At 43.9% G+C, this 23,352-nt stretch overlaps 1 protein-coding gene across 2 annotated transcripts in view; it reads right to left on the bottom strand.

The window, feature by feature from the left end:
* PLCH2 (phospholipase C eta 2) overlaps positions 1 to 23,352 on the bottom strand; it is a 75,992-nt gene that overhangs the window by 51,004 nt on the left and 1,636 nt on the right. Inside the window, exon 2 of one of the 2 annotated variants that reach the window (XM_064730514.1) lies at positions 15,859 to 16,333. In XM_064730514.1, coding sequence (XP_064586584.1) covers positions 15,859 to 15,970 — 112 coding nt within the window. In that variant the 5' untranslated portion in view covers positions 15,971 to 16,333. Of the gene's footprint in view, positions 1 to 8,029; positions 8,192 to 15,858; positions 16,334 to 23,352 lie in introns of those variants that run through there. The other variant, XM_064730512.1, reaches the window with a different exon arrangement.

The following is a 23,352-nucleotide window of genomic DNA, read 5'->3' as shown; positions in this document are numbered from 1 at the left end:
CCTGCTACCTCTTTTCAGATCACGAAAAGGAAAATATAAAAATCCCTTGGCTCCCTGCTCCTCTTTGTCCCTCCGAGGTTTATAACTGAAAAGTCAAACCCTCTGTTCTATCTTGCTGCACAATTGCTCCCATTGTGGTGCCATGGAATATGTGACAAGCTGCAGTGTAAGCTGCCCCACAGAGTGGCTGTGTGGTTTCTTTCCCAGCTGCAGGAATTCTGTACAGCCAGAGCCGGCAGGCAAACAGCTGGGAGCTGGACTCCTTAGGCAGGAGATCTTCCAGGTGTCCCAGCAAGGAGTTGTGTTGGAATTATGATCCTGGAGATCATTTCCCTTCCCTGTGACTGTAGTTCCTCCCTCACAGCATTTTCCCTGCCTTTTCTGCTTGGTTTTGTCAACTCCTCCAGTGAGGTGCTAAACCTCAGTCACTCCAGGGAGTCTGGTTATCCCAGAGGCATCCAAGCAACAGAGACACAATTCACAGAAATTAATGTTCAATTACCTCAGATCCCTTTGTTGCTCCATGCAATCTTTTTTCTCCCCTTAAAAACAGAAATGCATTCATATTCTTGCTCGGGTGCAGCCCTGCACAGTTGCTTTATTCCATGTTTCTGCTGTTGGCAGTGAGGGATCCTGCTCACAGCTCCCTGCTCCTGGTCCTGTTTCTGCTTGTGACACATTTCCAGCCTGCAGCCCGTTGTCTGCCTCTGAGAATCCAGGGTCAGCACTGTGGGAGAGCTGTGCAAAAAGCACAAAAAACCACAACCAGAGCAGAATCATGGCTGCTGAACTACATGGATTGTCCCTGTGAACAGATAATAACCTGCTTCAGGGTAAATCACATCTTTGGTGTGTGCTGAGGACAAGATATGAGATACCCAAGACAGGAATGGAGCCAAGAAATAAATTAATCATTTCATTTTTCAGCAGACAGCACTCTGACACATATGACAAAATCTCCTGAGCTAATTTTCTCCCAAAATCAAAACTTGCAATTCATTCAGTCACAACTGTGACATGGATTTCTGAGCACAGACACAGTTCTCAGACAGTTGAGCCATGAAAAAGGCACGGTGGGGTGGAATTGATTACTAATTAGTAATAGAAGACACATATGCTTGCATCCATAGAAAACAGCTGTGCTGCACTCTGCTCCATTGTCCCAAATAAATTGGAAAAGATAAATGCATTGCTCTGTGAGGCACAAAGTAGATGAGGCATTCATGCTTTGTTAAACTTTCCAGGCACTTGAGGGTGTTTGAAATTATGATGCATGTTAAATTTAAGCAGATTTATTATCCACGTGTTCCAAATGCAATGAACACTTCAGTGCCTCACATTTCCTACTTTAAAAATAGCAGATTTTGTAGACTGAGCACACAAGTGTGTTTTGTGTAGGTCTAACACAAAACTTCTAGTCATACAGATGCTCTGAAGCAGCAATTAATGCCTAATTTTAAACATTTCCCCATCTATTTATGCACACACAGCTTCAAGTGCCCACAAGAGCAGGTACAATAAAAGACTTGCATAATAATAGTGGAGAAGTGCTGGGTCTTTCTAAGCCAAAGGAATTTTGGGTGCTTTGCATCAGAAATTCTTAAATAAAAAAGTTTCATCATGGAACACTCAGATCACTCCACCTGTTGCCAAAATGAGGACAAAACATTTTGCACTCTAAGGCTTGATAATTAGGTAATTAGGGTTGCAACCCTAATGCATCTGGGTTTGGATAAACATTGTCCAAACTTTGTTTGCCCACACAAGATTGAAGCAGAGGATGAAGATGCAGCAACACAAGAAGAGCAGTACAGAGTGTGGAAATTATCAGTCTCTATCTGCACTAATTAGGACTCTGGGTACTCATTAAGAGGAACCTTTCTGCACAGTAGAAAGGTATCTCAAATCAGACCTTTTTGTGGTGTATTTGTATTTTGTAATTAGAACAAGCTCCCATAGCAGATACGTGAGATTTCTGTGTCACGTTTTCGGCGTGTAGAGAAACCAAAAATGAGATATCCGAGTTCTACATGAAATTTTCAGGCTTGTTCCTTTACTTCCCAGCACTCTCCTTATGCAATGCTTTAATTTAGACTATCCTGAGTACTGGTGCAGAATTAATCAGGTCAGCAAAGGGCCTGCCAGCCACGATTACTGCACCTTTAAATACTTCTTTTCACCGTCACTTCAGCTGTTACTCTTCTATTTTTAAATCGGTTTCAAACTCATGACCCACGGGCAGGGGGCAAAACCTTCCCCAAAAATGCCACGGACAAGGGGCCAACACCAACCTCAGCTCTTGAGGTTATTCCCCTTTTTCCTACAGCTTGTTTACTGGATTGTTAAGCATTCTGGCAGCAAATGGAAGGGGGTGGGGAAGAAGACGAGCTGCCACATTTCTAAAATTAGCATCTTCTGTCTCCGAGAAGCCTGTGGAGATTTAAAAAAATTAGGTTTCTCTGCAAGATGCGGAGAGATGTGGAATTTAAACTGCGTTACACAGCTCAAATCCTTGAGCTCTGTCTCATACCTGCAAGCCAGTTCACCTACCTTCCCTTTCATCCCCCTTCTCCCAGCTGTCACTTAGAGACTGTTACAAAACACCTCGTGCATTTTATTGTAAATGGAATTGCATTCTTGTGCCCTGCCATGCCCAGGAGCCACAGACTGGTTCCCTGTTCCAGGTCACAGCCTCTGGGGGGCTGCAGTTCCCTGCTCATTGATTTTCTCCCCTCACCTGTGGTGTTTTGGTGCTCAGGTTATCAGGTAAAGCCCTGCTCAGGGGATGTGTTGTGTCCTGCTCTCTGATTTTCTCCCCTCAGCTGTGGTGTTTTGGTGCTCAGTATCAGTAAAGCCCTGCTCAGCGATGTGTTGTGCCTGTCACTCATTTTCTCCCCTCAGCTCTGATTTTGGTGCTCAGTATCAGTAAAGCCCTCTCAGGATGTGTTTTGTCCTGCTCATCATTTTCTCCCTCAGCTCTGGATTTTGGTGCTCAGGTACAGGTAAAGCCCTGCTCAGGGGATGTGTTGTGTCCTGCTCTCTGATTTTCTCCCCTCAGCTGTGGTGTTTTGGTGCTCAGGTTATCAGGTAAAGCCCTGCTCAGGGGATGTGTTGTGTCCTGCTCACTGATTTTCTCCCCTCAGCTGTGGTGTTTTGGTGCTCAGGTATCAGGTAAAGCCCTGCTCAGGGGATGTGTTTTGTCCTTCTCCAGTCTGGGATGTGAACATTCCTTGCAGAGCCTGCTGCAGGAGCTGCTGTTCCACATATTGTGTGTGGATAGAGCCAGGATTGCTCCAGTTCTAGACTCAGCTGTGTTGGTTTTACCACACACACTGCCATGAGAACACCATGAAAAGTGACATTTCGGTCTTTGCTGTTTATTCATAAAACCCAACAGTGAAAGAACTGACTGTGCCCCAGTTCCTTCAATGCCTCCATTGCCATTTGTTCTGCACAGAAACAGCAGAATATTACACCAGACCTGTGCTGAAAAATCCTAACCCAGAATACTGGGCTTTCACAGATGGGCTTGAAGTTAGACATGGAAGAGACTCAAGAATAAAACTCAAGTTTCTTTCCAAGAACCACTAAGGGTGCCAAAGGCTTCCTTTGGATCACCTTGTGAAGGAACCAAAGACTCAGCCATGACACAAATGCAGACTGGCACAGGCAGAATTAAAACATATGGGACCAGAAGAGTTTGTTCCAAAAGTCCTTTTTCTTCTTTTAGCAATTATATTTATTCTACTGCTATTATAAGTCACAGTTCATGTCTTATGACAACTATATATGCTTAGATTTCTTTCAGGTATTGCAAGCATCAGTGGGCAGTGTTACAGCAGAAAACTGTGAAAAGAAATGGGAAGGTTTAAGGATTTCTACAAAGGAAAGTTCCCAAAATAATCCATGTATTTTGAATCAACATGTTTTGGTTCATCAAAATAGTTACTGGCTTAAAAAGCACATAAGATAGTAAATAGTGTATGTTATTTATATATATGTTATAGATTAGATGTACCTGGTAGTATGTAGTATAGATTAGGTATATAGAAATTTAAATGAGATGATGAGATGAGATGAGATGAGATGACATGACATGACATGACATGACGACATGGTTTAAAGCAATTAAAAAATCGGCATGTTTTGTTCTAAAACTGACAGAATAGGTATATTTGAACCTTTAGTGAAATACTTTTTTTATTTTTAATCCGACCTGAGAAAAAATCGAAAAAAAAATTCTGTTCTTCAAAGCATTTCACCAAATTTCCCATTTGGTGAAACCTCATAGAGCCAAAGTAAGGGATTTCATTCAAGTTGCTCAAGGCACCTCTGGTTAAGATGTTCAGTATAAAATTTTTCTGGACATGAGTCTTTCAGTTAAAAGATGAGCTTTTCTGACTGGAGACAGAAAAATCACATAAACGTGACCCGAAATCCAGCAGAGCAAATCAGAGGGTTCAAGAGACACAAGTCAAGGCCTGGTGACATCCCAGGGCTGTCAGAGCACAGAGGTGCTGCAGGTCCTGCCTTGGCACAGGAGCTTGCTGCAAGTCAATTCTCTGCACATATCTCTGCCTGTCACTGCTAAATTACAATTACAGTCACCCCTTTGAGCTGTTTGCACTGATTAAATGAAAGCACAGAACTCAGTTTATCTGATTAGCCAGCCTGAGCAGCAAAAAATTACCCTGCAAGCAGCAGCTTCACTGCTCTTAGTGACACCCTGCACCCACTTTATGTTTGCTCTGCCCTCTCAGAGGGTACTTCCAGGATCAGAATTTTCCCTCAAAGCTGATTTTACTCCCAAAGGTGCATAAATCCTCCTGTTTCTCCTTAAGGGAACCCCCTGCCCCCACCAGAGCAGGGAGCTCAGCCTGTCCTCACTGTCCACAGGGTTTGTTCATCCTTGTAATAAATTATGGATGCCCCCCCATACACATCTGTTACTCAAATCACCAGTTAATAATGTATGAATAAATGGAGAGACTGCTCTGAGGGGAGAGAGCTGTGGGGGACTAAACTTTGAATTCTCTGCTACAGCAGCAAGCATCAAAGCTGTACTGCCAGGCTTGACCTCAGCTGGGTTTTCTTTTTTAAGAGGGTTAGAGCTAGCACCTTATGAACATGAATGGCTGAACAGCAGGGGCATGGCATGAAAGCTGGCCCAGAAACGCGGGGAAAGAACGAAACACCAAATGAAAATCTTGCCAGAAGCACATGGGGTATCAAACGTCTTTGCTATCTTGTGTCAGCCTGAACTGGGAGTTAAGGTCACAAGTGAATTGATAATTATCACCAGAAATACACTGTTAATTCTCAATAACAGAGTTCTCAGTCAGGGCAACAGATGCCATTTGAAAATACAAAGCCTGCAAATAAGAAAAAAGGTGAAGAAAGGCTGCTGAAGAAGTTCCTAAGTTGATAGTAAGCTTGTGCATCACACTCTCCATAACTGCAGCTTGGTTCCAAGCGCTGCTGGCTCCCAGGCTGGAACCACGAGAGCGTGCTGAGCAGCCCCAGCTGGAAACGGCGCTCGGTGTGGCCCAGGAGCGGCTCCAGGAGGGGACAGCGGCGTCCCCATCCCGCGGGTACCGCTCGCTGCCGCCGGGATGCGCTGCGGGCATCGGAGCGCGGGGAGCGGGCGGGCGGCGCTGGACCGGCCCGAGCAGCGCAAACCCTGGGGACGGGGGGACACTGAGAGCAGCACAAACCCTGCCCAGGGGACACCGAGAGCAGCACAAACCCTGCCCAGGGGACACTGAGAGCAGCACAAACCCTGGGGACAGGGGGACACCGAGAGCAGCACAAACCCTGCCCAGGGGACACCCAGAGCAGCACAAACCCTGGGGACAGGGGGACAGGGGACACCGAGAGCAGCACAAACCCTGGGGACAGGGGACACTGAGAGCAGCACAAACCCTGCCCAGGGGACACCCAGAGCAGCACAAACCCTGGGGACAGGGGGACACTGAGAGCAGCACAAACCCTGGGACCAGGGGACACGAGAACAGCACAAATCCTGGGGACAGGGGACACAGAGCAGCGCAAACCCTGACAGGGGACAGGACTGAGAGCACCAAACCCTGGACAGGGGACACTGAGAGCAGCACAGCCCCTGCCCAGGGGACACCCAGAGCAGCACAGCCCCGGCTGTTCCATCCTCGCAGAAACTGCAAACAGAATTGCAAGTATCCCACCGGGCTGATGGGCATAAGAATTCAGTGCACAGGGCGCTGCATGAACGACAAGTCTTAGACACAAAGAGCTGTGCCAAGGCAGGCAGCGTCTTCCAGAGAAATGACCGAGCCTCCTCCTCTCACAAGTAAGTGCAGCTCATCCATTGAGATAAGCATCACCTGTTCAGGTGCTGGAGACTGATAGAAAAGCTATTTTTCTGCTATTAAAATGAATGGCACAGTCTGTCACTGCATTGCTTCTTGTCCCTAAATTACCCACTTATGCTGCACCTTTCACAACAAAAAGGAAGCACGGAATCTTCACAGCAATCTCAATCTTAGCCCAGAATCTTCACAACGATCTCAATCTTCACAATTCTAAATTTTATTATTGCTTTAAATTTTACTCTGACCAAGGCAGGAAATCTGCACATCTTGTGTGGCGCTTGCAGTCAGTTCACAACTTAGACTGAGAAGCAAACAGCAAAGTGCTCAGAGCACACCCTGTCCAGCCACCTGAACTCGGGGCAGGAGAGCAAATCAGGCTCTGAAGCAGACTGTGAAGAACTCAGAGACCCTCTGGTGATGGTTATTGGCAAAGTCTCTCTGATCTCACAGCCACATCTACAGGATGTCACAACCACGATTTGCAGTGCAGAGAATCCAGACTTTATCCCTACACTGTCTGTAAGAAGCTTGAGTCTAAAATCTGGTACTTGTACTATTAAAAAAGCTCTTCCAGCTGAGGATTAATCATCTCAGTAGGACTGTGCAAATGCATGTGAGATGAGTGGGGAAGGTTATATAAAGCCCACAGAGAGAAGGAAAATGCAGAATAGAGCTGAGGACCTGGCTTGCACAGCACCTGAATGCCTGCAGGTGCTTCTAACAGAGATGCATTCCGAGCGCTGATTGTAATTTACTTGTCAGTCATTTAGTTGATTAATTATCTCCTCCGAATAGCTCATTACCCAGGGTAGCTGAAGTGTTACAACCATCATTAGAGGTGCAGTGGTGTGATCCTCCAGCAGCCACAGAGCCAGGGAACGGCCCCCTCTGCACAAACACACTTTGCCACGAGACACGCAGCTGACAAACGTGTGTACACAGCACTGCAGAACCACCTGAGAATGCACATGGGAATGGCTCTAATGAACTGTGCACCACAGGTAAAGATGAGATGACTGCACAGTCCAACCTGAGCAGCATAATCTACACCAGCAGAACTCCTGTAAAATCACTGAGAGAACGCAGGAATGCAGCACTGTGTGCCAGCAGAAATCATTTTATACACACAGCAGTGAGTAATGACACCAAGAAATGATGGGCAGAGTTTAGCACAGTGCATTGTGGTGGAGTTTCTGCTGTTTAAGAGCCAACCTTCCCTTCCTCCATCAGTAAACTTTGCAGGGCACACTCAAATGCAATATCTACAGCTACTGAAAGTGCTCTGGAGTAAAAAATTCATTCAGAGAATTGGGAATTGCTCTGTCCTCAGCATTATGGTTTCTCCAAAACAATACATGTTTCATTTGCTGTAAGTGGAATGGATTTCCATTTACTTAGCAGTCTTTGTATCTATCTAGATACTATGGCCATAATTAATAAAACATGCCTTCTTAAAGATAAAAGATCTTTTGAAATGACAGTGAGCTGATGAGATCTAAAAAATACTATCCTCTAACAAACAGGGTCAAATAGCTGAATATCTCTGAGCAAGTGAGGAAAAGGAAGAATAATGTGATGCTATGAAAGTACTACTGAACAACAACTGAGCCCATAAGCACAAGTACAATTTATCTTCTAGCAAAAATTCTAGTGGAGGAGGTAAAAAGAATAAATCCACCTACTGTGTTTCTGCGATGGGCTTCCTAAATCCATCATCTTGTAGAGATAAGAGGGTTTTTCTCAATTTCCTGTGTTAGGAAGTAAAAATACTCTGCATTTTCCCTCCGTCTTGCTCCCTCTTCTGCAAGTCTGTGTCTGTGTGAGAAGGCAGTTTGAATTTCATCCCGTTTATTAGCTCAGGCACTGAGGAATCACTGTCAGTTTGTGATGTACAAGCTCCTTTCCTCTACACAACACCGAGGAAGCGGGGGAGAGAGGAGAGGTAGGATTTGATCTAAACTACTTTTTGCTGGAACAATTAACTCTTTGCTGGCTGACAGCTCCTTGCTGGTGTGTCTCCTGTCACTGAAATGTGTGCTTCTCTACAGGGGATCCTCTCTGACAGCTGTTAAATGCTCATATTCCTTCTTTTAAGGTTTTCTCTGCTTTTCTCTTCCACTTGGAACTCCATTCAGACCCCAGCACAGCCATGATCTCCTACAACCACACAAGGTGCCCCTGTTCAATAATGCCAGAGGGACTAAGGGTCACAAATTCGTTCTTCAGTCCCTACAGCTTCTAAAACTTACAAAGGTCTCCAACAGGGATTTATTCTCCACCAACCAATGCTTGCTGCTTCTTCAGGTTTACATTTAACACCTCTAACCCTGAATATCCAAAATTGAACAGAATTATTTGCAATGAAACCAAATTCACTGCTGCTAGAAGAATGAAATGTGGATGCACCTGTGTATACCACCATCCCCAAACACTTTCATTTTCAAGGTAACAGAACAGAATCCTGTTCATTCCTCTGCAGTGAATTTTCAGTTAGGTAACAACAAATGATCTTGCTTCACTTTCTCAACCACCTGTTCTAAAAGAGAAACAGAGTTCTGTAACAGCACCCCATAGCCAGTTCCACATTCAGCCAGGTCTGCAAAGGTTTCCCCAAGTTTAGTGTTTTCCTGGGAGAACAATTACATAAATATATGAATATATGTATATATGTATGTATGTAGATATAAAACTCTGTGGATATTTGCATCTCTTGAGAGAGTTTTAACTTTTTAATCTCTGCCCACAGTAAAACCTCTCTGATGCAAATTTTTACTTAGAGCTCTATGAGAAAAACGAGTCAAATTAACTAGATTTTCCACACTAACCATTTTCCTCCAGAGAACAGCACACAGGATTAAGCACAAACCTTTTTTCCCCCTTACTTCAAACAGCACTTTGTAGTCCATCTCTTCCTTTTTTCTGCTGGTAAATGGGGACAAAACCTGTTCTGCAATCATAGATCTGAATGCTAGTGATTATAATATATTTCTATTTTCATACGTAATTCTAGCAAATGAGCATTTTGTACTTTCATTAAGTTTCATTTCTTGATTTTTGAGCATTATCTTGACAGCAACCCAGCTCCTGTATCTGCCACTGCGCCGAAGACTTGCCTGGTGCTGGAGCACCCTTCCTTTGTGTGGAGGAATTACTTTCCTCTGACTTTCACTGATGGTCCCACTCATTCTAAGTTCCTGCCTATGTCAACACACAGCTCATTCACTGTGACACCAGCTGGAGCTTTTTCTTCCTCAGATCCAGCCACAAATCCTGCTGTTCTCCTGGGAACCAACATCCCCCCTTTCAGTTCAGGGAGAGAGACACCAGTTAAGGGGATTAGAATCGTCTCTAAACAGGTTTAAAACCTTTTGTCTTCTTCACTGAGCCAATTGCCTGGAACTGCAGCATTTCAGCAGGGAAAAAGATTATTACTTCAGGGAAATATCAGTGGTTCTGATATTGTCAGAAACAATCTCACTCACTCTTCTCTAAACTGTTCACAGCTCTTCTGTTGTGTGCAGAGCATTTTCAGCACAAAAGGGCCATAATAGAACAGCCTCTCTTCACAGTGGCTACACAGGTTTAACTCGTGGTTTGTACTTCTGAGATCATGAGTTCAAGAATATTCTCATTTCTTCTCCACAGAGCCAGCAATGCAGCTGAAGGATCCTGGATTTGCCTGGGAGATGGCAGCAGCCACACATCAAGTGGTTCCTCATAGTTTGATAACTGGAGAAAACCACTATGGTTTGCTTCAGAAGACAACTGGAGTTATTTGTTCTCTCAAGAAACAAAGCATTCCTCTCTCTGATGAAGCATTTAACCTCAGATCAAACTGACAGATAAGATTCTGATGTGAAGATAAATAGAAAACTACTTGGAGATGAAGGGCCTTGAAATGTTTGGGGAGGTAACACCAAAAGCCGGGGAGGTTCACAGTATCACAGTGATGATTTCAAAACACAATTTGCCAAACTCCAAATGCAAACCAAAGCCAGCCATGCTGTAAGATACACAGGTTAGTAATCACTTGGCTGGACCTGCTTTTGGTGGCTTTCAGGGGGGTTAAGTTCACCAGAACTATCAGCAGATACAAATAATTTGCTTGTGAGAAAGTGTAAGAGGGAGAGACTCAGCTCTTGTTTACAGAGCCTCAGAGCAGCATCCCTGTGAGTGGCTTTGACTGACAGGATTATTCACAGCTAATGGCAGCATCTCCAGAACTTCCCACAGATAATGCCAATATCGTTGCACTCTGTTAAACAATATTGCATTTCCACCCCTCCCATCCCTGACAACACACAGGCTGAGCACTCATATGAATGAATGAAAGGAACAGATTTTTCCTCTCGCAGCATTGTAAAGACCTCATTTTTAATTGCTCCAGCACAGCTTCAGTCAATCCAGAAGTTGGTTTACTACCTCTAAACATGCTGCACTTATTCCAACCATCTGACTGAGCACGATTTTTACCTAATTCACTGTTATTAGGGTCAAACCAGGGTAACTTCCCTGCTACCAGGTACACTATCAAGAACTCTCACTCTGCCCTGCAAGGAGCAGGGTTACAAGTAGAAGTTAGCCTGGTTAATGACTCTCAAGGGATGCCAGGTACAAAAGCTCCAGGGGCAGCGGCACTCAGGTGGTTCTGAGGCAGCTGGAAGGTCCCAGGCTGGGTTCTGGCAGGATGGAGCTGTGAGACTGCTCACCCAGCAGATGGCAACCGCGACACAGCCACGGCATGAGCGGTGTCCCGAACAGGGATGGAGCGCACACGGTGCGGTTTGTTCTGCTGCATTTTCCCACTACACAAAATCCTCACAGGCAGAAAGAGGTACACCAGATAGGGCAGGAGCACTTAGGGGGGCAGAGGAGAAGAAAGAAGGAGCAGATGGTAACATTGAGGTGATTCAGTTTCTTATCCAGGGAAAAAACACTGATTCTGTAGCAGAGTTCAGTCAGTGCCTTTTATCTCCTTTTCCCCAGTTAACTTTTACAGGAAAAGCAGAGCTGCTACATAAATTGAGTATCCAGGTAACGCTGCCCTTTTTATTACAGCCTCATGATTCACCAGCACAGAGCAAAGAAAGGTGAGGCCAAACTGCAATATTCCTGTGGACCATGGAGAAGGAGAACAAAGCAGAGCTCTGTCAGAAGCACCTTTATGGGGCACATTCCTTTTCGTGTCACATTTACCACCTTTATCCTAACAAACCTCACTGAGACAAAGACAGGTGGTCGTTAGTATTTCCTGATCCTAAAACAAAATCATCACCAAGGGCAGAGGCTGTGTGAGCTGGGGACAAAGCAGATTCCTCCCTGCTCCATAGCCGGTGTCAATTCATTGCTGTTTAGGTCCTGCCTTCCAAGAGATTGCAGCAGGAATGTCTGAGCCTGAATAGGAGTTAGGAGACTAAACACCTTTAGGCATCTTGGCACAGAGCCTCCAAAAACTACATTACAATGCACTTTACCAAAAACACAGGCAAACAAAAATCCCAACCAAAAAATCTAAGAAAGAAGTTAATGTAAAAAGCCTTAGAGATTTTCATTACTTGTTGAATCTCTATGGGCTAAATGGCAAGGCTTGGAATGGTCACTTGATTGAAACTAAAGTCATTGAGGAAACAAATATACATTCCTCAGAGACAGGAAAAAGGAATCTGAGTCACATCAGCTGAAAGACAAAACACTTAAGCAGTATTACAGTCATAATGAAGTTCAAGGTCCTGGGCTCAGTGGTTCATCCTGGACTCCTGAGCCTCCTGCTCAGCCCTTTGCTGGCAGTGAGGAGCCAGACATCCTCCAGGCACCTTGTGCCACACATGGTTCCCAAATCCCTGCCCTCCATCAGGTGCAGGAGAATTTATTTATGGAGTGTGAATGAATGGGCAGAGCTGAGAGCTGCCCTTGGGTGCTGAGCCCCAGCCAAGGTCACCTCTGCCTGCAGTGACCCCAAGACAATTCCTCACCCTGTACAATGCACTCTGCTTCACACAAAGGGACACTTCCTTATAATTCTGTCATCTCTTAAGGTAACATAAAAATTCTGAAAAACTGAATGCTTTCAAATAATTTTCCTTCTAAGTCTTGAACAGTATTAAAGAATTTTACTGAGCCTGGACATCCAAAACCAGTCTTTTTCACAAAATGAAAATGTATTCAGTTTCACTGTTCCATCAGTCCTCAGATCTACTCCAGGCCACCACCAACCAAGATTAAAAACCTCCAGGGCTCAGACTCCTTTGTGATCTACAGATTGCATGTTGCAGAATAGCTCCCAAGCAGCTGATATCAGCACCCACTATTGCCACTCTTTAGATCTTACCAGAGTTATTTCAGTTCTGAATTGCTGAGGTTGGACATTATTATTATTTGTATTTCAGAACACGTAAAAAAGACCTAAACATGACTGAGAAGTGTCTGTTGTGCAGGAATAGCAGCTCCCATTTGTAATCAGAATAAGAGACAGAAAAAGGATAAAATGAAATTACAAAAAGAGACAAACAGGAAGGCAGTAACAGAATCAGAACTAGAATCTGGATCTGCTGAGCAGTCCAGTATTGTGTCCTGAGGTTCATATCTTCATTACAACAGTCTGTGGACTCATTAACATAAATTAGTATAAGCTGACACTGCCAACAAAGGAAACAATTGTGCATTCTGCAAACCTCACTTGTGCATTTCTGCCTCTGCAGCAAAAGGGAGGACAAACAGCAGCTCTCAGTGTTCCTTACACTACAGCCTTGTCCTCCATTCAGAAAGGAAAAAAGGTGTTGAAAACAGAGCTCTCAGTTGAAACTGCGCAAAACCTTCAGGATTTGGTGTCACAGCTGTGCAGCACCACTGTCTGTGTCACAGCACACTGAGGAGAATGACATGTTTGAGCTCAGCCATTATAGGGATAAATAACAGTGTGTCTGCTCAGATTGGATTCAAACTGCACCAACAAAACCCAAACCCAAACCAGGTCCCATCCTTCCCTCACTGCCTTGTACAGGAAGAACTGCAGCATCAGCTCACATTTTATTTTTAGCTGAAAAACCAGTGAAACGGGGCAGTTTCACAGAAATCTAACTCAAATTGAAGTTCCTGTCAGACAGCTGGTGCCCGTTCACAAAATGTCACCTGTCTGTCTGTCCTTCAGCTCAGTTTGTGTCACAGAGGGGTTTGGGTGGGAGCTCTGTAATGCCCCAGCCCAAGCCCTGCCATGGCAGCAGCTGCCCCAGCTGAAGGGCAGCTCAAGTGCTTCTCCAGGCTAATCTGATGTACCACATATCTCAGCAAACAGGATTTTGCATGTCTGTGCACAGCACTCTTTCATCAGATTACAAGGGAAAAGTGAGTCTAGACATGCCAGAGCATATTTGAAAAATAGAGGATTACTGAATTTGCCATATCCCTCCTTGATTTTGGACTCTCCCAATGCTGCTGTAATAAGGACTAATGACATTATATATAACCAAATTACGTAAAAGTTAATTGCATTCCACTCAGATTTCCTTTTTACATAGCAATCTGCTTCCTCATCCATGTACAGCCTACACAGAAAAGTGGACATTTTACTGCAAAAAAGCAACAGGTTTTGAGAAGTGTCTCAGTTGATGAAACATCAGAAAGCTGCACAAGAGCTCCAAGATGAGTGAGCACAGAAGGAGATTGTGGTAACTGTGATACTGTGGGGCCAAAGGATCAATTGAGGGGCACTTAATTAACTTTCTGGAGTAATTGCAACCAGTGGTTTAGCTCCTGCTCCATCCTTCCCTAAGTTTTCTGGCAGATAAACTCACCCAAACATGAAAAGAGAGGCGTTGCACTTGGCAGGCTGGCCTGACAAAGCTGCAATGCTGTTTCTGAAGGCTCCAGAGCAGCTCAGCACTGTCACTGTCACCTCTGTGCAGGTGGCTCAGAGTCTGTCCCAGCACAGAGGCAAAGCCACACCAGAGCTGCATTTCAGCAGAGCCATGGAAAGAGTTAAACAGGGAGACAAGGCCAGGCTCAAGTGGGTGTTCTGAAGCAGCCTGCAAAGGGATTCCTGAGCCCAGCTTTTGTTTAGGTCCAGACCCACTTGCATTGGAATGCTGGAAGTGCACAATGCAGACTTTCTCTCCCTCCAGCTATTTCTGCCTTTTCTTTGCACTTTGTCCTGGGTTTGCACACTGACAGAGCTTCATCCAGAGTCCTCACCCTACAAATAAAAAATGAGCTCCCCAACAGTCAGTTTGTGTGATATAGCAATAACTGGAATGGATCACCTCACTTCTGTGGCGCCAGAACACACAAATGATGCAATACACCCATTCCACATCTGAATTTCTGCTCTTTACTTTTTCAAACTCCTTGCAAATCAATATAAGGAGCACACTGGGACAATGATAATGGCTTGATGGCTCTACCAGGAAAAGTAACATCAGTAAATGTGTAAGAAAGATAAGAACTAGGATAATGACAATCAATCATGGATTAGTTATTTCACTGACAGGCTATGTTTAGTACACCTACAATATAAATATATTCAGCTAGTAAAAAATATACTTATCAGCACAAATTGGAAGCCAACAAAAAACAAAACTGATCTCGCAATTGCTGGATATTTAACCAAAATTACAAAATTAGGTCCTATGAAAACCCAGCCAAAACTTTCAGTGCTGTCTACTTCATGATTGTAGGCAGTAAATTAAATGCATTTCAAGCAAATGAGTCCTGTGTTGAATAAATGAAGTTTTGATTTAAATATTAGGCTAAATAATCTTTTTATTATTTATTTTAAATGCAAAAAAACCCAGGCCCTCCTCCCTCAGATGTCTCCCATAGCACAAATTCATCTGCCACAGACATCAGTTACACAATTCCCCCCCTCCTACCCAATCTCCAGTCTACACTTGATGTGCACAATCACATCTGTAATCTCCAGAGCTTCCTAAGAGAAGAGCTCATTTTCCCCTGTGCGAGCTGTCAACACTGAAAAAAGAGCAGCAGCCAACAATAGTTATTCTTTGAGCCCTGCATCTCCCAGCTCAGTTCAGACAACTCCATGGCACAGAGCCACAACCTCAGGCACTATAAATCCCAGCCTCATCAACTTCAAGAAACATTTTCCAGAAGCATTGGAAAGGATCAAGGAAAAAAGTTGCAATCTCTTGACAGTCTCATCCCAGGGTACTCATCTACATTTTTTCACAGGTTTTACAAATCCTGCACATGAAGGTCTGTTCACACAGCTGAAATCTCACAGACTGCACAGCAAGGACAGGGGAAAGATTGATTCAAAGTTATCCTCAGTATACAGGGCAATGGTTGTTTTGGGGATTTTTTAATACACTTCACCCAAACTCTAGTCTGAATACCAAAAAAGGGACTGAGGAATATGCAAGCACAGTTCCCTCAAATTTAAGGAAAAATAGCTGTCCCATATGAAATATCAATACAATAAAAGTAAATTTGGAGAAAAAGAAAAGGGTGGATTTTCAATACCAGACTATGAGATTAAAGGATGGGACCTTCCACTCACCTACTGGGAGGATGTTTGCAGAGAGGAAATGGCAGCAGTTTCCCTCATGGAGACTGGATTCTTCTCTTTGTGTCAAATCCCCTGCTAGAGATTTTGGAGAAGTCAGAGCCATCTCAAGCTTTCAGAGCAGCGTAGCAACAGCTTGCTCCAAGTCAAACAAAGCACTTCAGTGCTGATATCTGCAGAAAGTTTCAGTCAAGCAATGAAAATATCTGAGAAAAAGCAACAATTTCAGGATGTTGCTGCTTTGCTTGCTTTGGAAGTGCCAGTGAGTGCCTTCTCTGGAATTCCACATTCAGGAGACTGTCCTGGTTTAATTCTTTTGCCACATATTCCACTCATTGAACAACAGGATTTGCAGCATCAGTGTGGAGAAAGAACCACGGAGCTCAGTCTTGACAGGATGGATGTGAGGGCCCTTCCCAGCAGCACAGGAGTTACAAACATTCCCTGGATCTTCTTGCATGTGGGTACCCTGGAGAAGACATTTTTTAAACAGTGGAAGTTACTTTAACTGTGAGATATTTACCACAGGAACATACTTAGGTGATGTGCAATGCACTGACCTCAGCAGACAGAGGCACCAACTCTTTCTTCCCTCACCCCAGGATTTTCCACACACAAAGCTCCGTTTTTGCCAGCAGCAACTTCTCCAGAAGCCAAAGCACTCATGCTGGGTTTAATTAATTAATACACACGGACACACAGAGGTGTAATATGTACACACACACTTAGCTCAGTCATTCTGCACAAGTGAATGCACTGGGTGCATTCCCAAAGGGCTCTGCCTGATGATGGCTCCCTCATCCACTTCCATCTCCAACCCTCGAAGCTCTTTGCTCCTCTTACCTGTTGTCAGCTGTCTCCATCCTGTACCTCTGGCATTGTCTGGCATTCCCTTTCCCTTTCCTTACCCATCTTCTACAGAAGACTCACCTTTCCAGAGCTTTCAGTGGGTGCCTTCCTCAGAGGAAGAGGGTCAAAGAAGGCTCCCTCCAAAACAGCAACCACAGCAGACAGAAACCTGGGATCCTACCTGGTGCTGGTAACTGTTTGAATCTCTGGGAGTCTCCTTCAGTTTGTAATTACAAGCTGAGCTCTGAAACATTGCCCTAACATGTTTTGTTGTGAAAGCACAGATCCAGTTTGACATTATTTTAAAGAGAGAGGGCAATGAAGCTCACTATTAATTACAGTGATTAGAAATAGAGGAGGGGGTTTGAGACATTTGTAGCAAAAAATGAGGAAGAGAATGCCCTGCTGGAGCATCTGCCTGCTTGAAGCTGTGCCTCTCTCCTTGTCTCTGGTCCCTCTTTCAGCTTCTTTGGGAAGTCACTTCCTCCCTGCCATTATCTTTTCACCAAGCCCCACCTTCTCCATTCTCATGCTGTTAAAACTCCTCTGTTCAGAGGGAGCATCACAGTGAAGTAACACCCTCTAAGTGGAGCCAAATGCATGGCAACTTCATCTAAGGGACAGCAGTGCTTGGCAATAATTACCCTGGAAAAAATCAGCATCATTACAATCATTTGTTTCCATATTTAAATGGGAAATATCTCACAGGGCATCCTGTGCTCTGCAATCATTATGGACATCTCAGAGAGTGACATTCATTTGGCAAAGAATATCTTTATTACGGAGCACAGCTGGAGGAATCAAAACCCAAATTACAAACTTAAGGCAGATTCAAAGCTGACTGGATTGAGAGGGGAGGAAGATAACAGATTATCAAGGATACATCCTGTGCCCCCCATATACTCATTCTTGTACATGCTGTCACCTGTCCTGTAATTGTCTCCCTTCATTATTCCCTGGCATATACTTAATTAGGTAAAAGAATACAGAGCTGGCATTCTGCTTTAGACTGAGCAAAATCAATTCGTACATTTCCATGTATTCATTTAATACACTTCCATGCATTCATTTAATACATTTCATGTATTCATCTTGTACATCCCAAAATAAATGGGTTTTTTTCCTTTAGGTTAATCCTTGAATCGATATCAAAAATACAGTTACATATAAAAAGCTGACTTGTTTTATTTAGAACGGAACCTAAAGCAGATGTTAGATGGCATGTCAGGATTGAAATCAACTTGTCCAGAGAAAAAGCCAAAACTGCACCCAGCAGCATTTCTGGAGCTGCTCAATTACATGTTCTAGGCAGATACACCTGCAGATGACAGGCACTGCCTCGGTTATCATCTGCTTTGGTCATCTGGGCAACTCCTGACCACAGTTTTATATCCACCAGCCACAAATCGCCATTTCTGGTACCTGTGCACTGAATGTTTAACCCTGGGATCAATCCAGGCTCACAGGACAGATGGAGCTGTTCTAACACCAAGACAAGATCAGCCCATTTCCTTTGGGAAAGCTGAGCTGGTGGGGAGTTACTTTGCTGACTCTCTCACCTCTTTGCTTCAGGGCTTATTTGAAAGGCCATTTCCTCTGGAGGAAGTTCAATCAGTGTGACTAATTAGCCACCAAAGAACATGACCACGAGGGTGAGGAAGACTGAATGGGCACGGGTGCTCCTGCTGGTGCCAGAGCAGCATCATTCCACTGAAAGCAGCTGAGTTTTACATTGATGTGGCTCATTAAATATTTTATTGTCTCGAGTTATGTCAAATTCATGTTCTTTATGCTTTGTTATGATCTGAAAGTGAGGCTGCTTTAAGGTAGCTGATCTCTGAATGTCTTCACCTTCCATGCAAAAGTTCTTCCTGCACTCAGTCCCACCTTTCACAGCTTCCTCAGAGTTCCCTTCCTCCCCTCCCTCTCTTCAGCATACCTGTGTTGGTAAAAAACAAAAGCCAAGCCCCTCTTCCCCAACCAATCCCCACAAATTCTACACAGCCAATGGAAAAGTACACAATGAATCTCTAAAAATACAGATTGGTATCTCAGAACAACATTCAGGGGCCAGATTTCCTATTAAAGTAAATGAAAGAAGCTCCGTTGGCTTTCCTGGAAAATTTGTTGAGAAGGTTGGATGATGGAAAATCTCAGTTGCACTGTCTGGAAATGCCTCACCTCTGTTACAGTAGGAACCACGGTGGCTCTGAGAACAGCACTGCTCACTGGCACAACACATCAAACAGCCAAAAGAGAGCAACTCTATCCGTTCAGACCACATGAACAAGATTCAAACTGTCTGCTCAGGCTAGGAGCCCTACCTAAGATTATTGTGTGAGGTTCTGTATTCCCTTGGAAAAAAGGACTTAAAACCCCAGAGGCAGGATCTGTATCACTTACAGACAATAAAAGCTGTGTACACCATTAACAATCCTCTAGCCATTTTTATATCACTGTAGTATTTAAAGCTTAACCCCACAAGACCGGCTTTTGTTCAGGGAGGTTTTGTGTGGCACCCACAGAGCTCAGACAAGCTCTGATATCCTCCCAGGACAGATACACTGATACCACGGATGAAACACACAAAAACCAAGCCATCCCTTAAACCTGAATAGTTTGATCAGGAAACAGATCAATGGATAAAAGATCAAAGCGCCATCAAATGGGAGGCAAAAAAAAAAAATAATACTTTAAAGAATTTAAATGCGAGAGCTGGGATTTGCTTTTAAGCTGCAGTGTGGTTGCCTGTGACACGCTGCTCATTGAAGGAATGCAGCTGCATTCAGCAGGAATTGCACGGAGATAACCTGCACGCCCAGGCACGCCGAGCACAGCCGGGCTGCTCTGAGGAGAGGAGAGGAGAGGAGGCTGCTCCAGCCCCGAGAACAAGGGCTGAGCCCACACCTTAGGGTGTGATCCCGCATTCTCCTTCTTCCCAAAGCACCGGGCACACTCACAGCGCCGGGCGACGCTGAGTCCTGTGGCAAACAGCTCGGTTGACAAGGAGAAAGTGAAGAAAAAGCACAAGGGGACATCAGGATTCCTTTCTGTGTTCACCTTCACCCAGAACATCCCACTTAACATTTGTCAGCTTCTCCTCACAGCCTGAGCTGGAGCCCTGCATTTTTGTTGAATGATGTAACTGAAAATTCCTTATGCAAGTAAGCACACTTATTATTAAACCCAAATTATTTATTTCAGGTTTGTATGAGCCGTGTCATACGACTTTAGCATTCGCTTTATGAAACCAAACGTGAAATTTGTAACAATTTTTATCTTGTTTGTACTCCCTTGCCCTATTTATCCTGAATTGCCAAAACCCTTCTTGGTTTCACCATCATTCCCTGTCACCAGCCAGTTCCCAGACCTGTCTGAAGTGACAATGGAAACACAGCAGCCTCTTGCTTCTGAAGAAAATTTGCATTTTGTATTAGCAAGGGAGAACGGGCAATTTCTATTAGGAGGCAAAAGGAACTAATTAAGCAAAGTTCTAAATCTCATCCAATAGCTTGGCTCAAAAGAACTTTGAAAATGAAAGTTTCATACTCTAGACCACAAAAAACAAGAAGCCTCAGAGAAGAAAGGAGGGAGGAAGATCTCCTTGTTAGGAGACAGACAGAAAGTGAGGGCTGCTGGAAAAGGTTCTGCTGCACTTGGGAATTTGTGAGTCATGCTGAGGAGAGATAGACTGTGGGCTCCAATGCCACTTGTCATCAGATCTATAACTCAAATAATGTTCATGCTGTCAGTTGTGCTGGCAGGCTTGGTCACTCTCCACAAATCTGATTTTTGAAAAAGTTTCTTCTTCAATTTCATGTAAATGAGCAGGAATTTCTTTTAAGAATAATCAAACTGCTTTAATTCTGTACAGCAGCTTAGTGCTGCACTGATGAATCTCTTGGATATTAAGGATTAATTTATGCTGGGGGTGTTAGAGAAAAAGCGGCAACTTGTCACCTTTCACAAGTCAAACATCAGCTTTGTAATTCTTCTTGGTAGGGCCAAACACAAGAGCCCAAGCACAGGCAGACAGACACTAAGAGAATATTGCAAACAAGAAAAACATGCTTTGCATGGCAACTTCAAGAGGACACTGCAGTTTAAATTTTTAATCCAAACCAATTTCTTAAATTATGAATCCCCTTCTCTATTAGCAGGGATGGCTCTGGGAACCACTCAATCCATCATCATTTTATCAAACACTGGGCAGTGACGTGCACACATGGGAATTACAAGGCAGCAAGTCTTTAGGGCCTGATCCAATAAATTTCAAAGTACAGCTCTGCTTTGCTCTCCACCTTATCGTGGACTTCAGCACCTGGTTAGTCAATAAATAACATTACTTCAATAACCTCATCTCAGTCTAAACTCACAGGAGGGGAAGAAGTGGGATAGGTCACTTTACACTGTAGGAGACAAAAACCTGTTATGTTGTTTAAATATAAAATATTTCACATAGTCCTTGCAGCAATCCTACCAAATAATGCCATTATAACTCATCCCAAAGTTGTGTTTTTGAGGTTCTCCTCTGCAGGCCATAGAACTTCTTCCAGGCACCTCAATTGCAGCTGCCATTGTTTCCTCAGGCTCCATTCCTTAGGTGTTTTTTGTTGTTGTTGCTTTAGGTTTTTTATTATTATTAAATAAAGCACAAATTACATGTTTTCAGTTAAGGGCAGAGAAAACTTCCAGAGAATCCATTCCAGCATCTAAGGGCAGTAGGAAATCAGGAATAACAAGGTGTAGGGGTGGTGAGGGGGGTTATATTGAAGGAGAGAAGAGGCAGGGAGGAGATTCTTTAATTTACCTTACAGTAACTAATCCTGCAAGGAGAGCTGAGAGGAGACATCCTCTGAATATCAGACTGAACACAAAAAGTGCTTCTGTAAGTTTCCAGCTAACAGCCCTGGGCAAACACCTCAGGGAATGGGAACTACAGAGCTTGTGCAGCACTTTTAATCCCTCCCAGGAATGCTAACATGGAAAGATCCCTCACCTGAACTCCCTTGTCATCTCTGAGGCAATCCAGACCTCCCTAACAACTGTAAAGATGTCAGAAGATCCTACAGGAGCCTTCCCTAATTAAATGGAAACAAGTGAGGCTGTGATGAACAACGAAAAATGTGGGCCAAGATCAGAACCAGGTACACCAAAATCAGTGTCTCAGGCCAAGATCAGAACCAGGTACACCAAAATCAGTCTCTTGAGATTCATGCCGTATTTGTGATGCCAATGGATCTGAAATCCTGACTCAGGCTATGCTTGCCTTGGTGTCTGCAGCCAGCATTCCTCTCAGGACTGCACAGTCTCATGTGCCAGATGGCAAAGAGCAGGAAGGAAGCTGAGGACTTTGTCCCAGCATGTGTGAAGGTTTGTCACAGCCTGCAGTGTGCAGGTACCTATCCACTGACTCTGTGTGCTGAGGGGAACTGCTCCACCCCCACAGAATGAAGGCAGATTAAACAATGAATCAAAAGGTTGGAAATTCCCTGCAGATTTAGAGTCTGTGCCCTAAGCAGGGATGTGGAGACCAGAATTTCAGTGGCTGAGGAGCTGCACACAGAGGCCATGGGTAGCTCCCCTCAGAACAGGGTTTGGCTCGTGTCATGCATTTCCTTCTCTGCCAGCTGAGCCTGGAAGCATGGCCAGCACCTACTGCTCATGTCACAGCTGCCACCAGCAATTGTCACAAGGGATGGGCACAAGGTTTGCCCTCATCCAATGAGTCCAAAGGGAGCAACGGAAGCAGAGGTGAACTCAAAAATGAGGTCAAGACAGTGGAAGAGAAAGAAGATTCAGGCATAACACTGGAGAATCTATTTCAATATTAAGATCAGATCAATTTAAGCTTATCATGGGAGGAAGTGGGTCATTTTAAAGATAAGTAATGCAGAACTGAGATATCTGGGTGCATGAAAATTGTATTGCAGTAAATTCAAATGGTCCTTAGTAACTGCAAGACTATCTTTGCTGAAAAATCTCTTCAGCCTCATCCTCTAACCCACTCAGATTCATTTATACTGTAATTTTCTCAGTTCTGGACAAATTAACAAAAACAAATTCCAGTGATGTTCACCACTATGTTGTCCCCTTTGAGCTATATTTAGGAACTGAGGGGTCTGTACAATTTATTACAAAACCAAACTGAGATTGTGTTGTTTTGAAACTATGAGAACAGGACTTTAGAAAAGCCTTGCACACCACATATTTTATTGTTCTGTTATTTCTGCAGGACCATTCACTAAGACACTTTCAGCCACTTTGAGTTAAGTATGGAGCAGCTTTTAATTCAGAAAAATTACAGAAATGATGAATGAAAACAAAAGCCTCTTCAGACAATGTAGAAGGAGCTTGGCTATAAACTGGAATGTTATCATTCTTTTTTACAAAGCCAGAATAAACTTGTTCTTTGGCTGAGAATAATCAAAATATGCTGCATTATAGGAGCTCCTCCTGCCAACAGAGTCATTAAATATAAGATTCAGTGAGCCCTGAGTGTTTCCAGATTCAGTTGTACAGGTTTATATTATAAAAAGAAGCAGTTCTTATTGAATAAAAAGCCTGCAGTTCATATTTGTCTGTGATGACAAATGTTTCTGTATCTGGCCATGGCCTGTGCTGTCTGTAATAAACCCT

The sequence above is a fragment of the Zonotrichia leucophrys genome, chromosome 21 (genome assembly GCF_028769735.1).
Source record: "Zonotrichia leucophrys gambelii isolate GWCS_2022_RI chromosome 21, RI_Zleu_2.0, whole genome shotgun sequence".
In the NCBI taxonomy this organism is placed as follows: domain Eukaryota; kingdom Metazoa; phylum Chordata; class Aves; order Passeriformes; family Passerellidae; genus Zonotrichia; species Zonotrichia leucophrys.
Note: the sequence above shows the minus strand (reverse complement) of the source record. Positions and strands in the feature narration are given on the sequence as shown.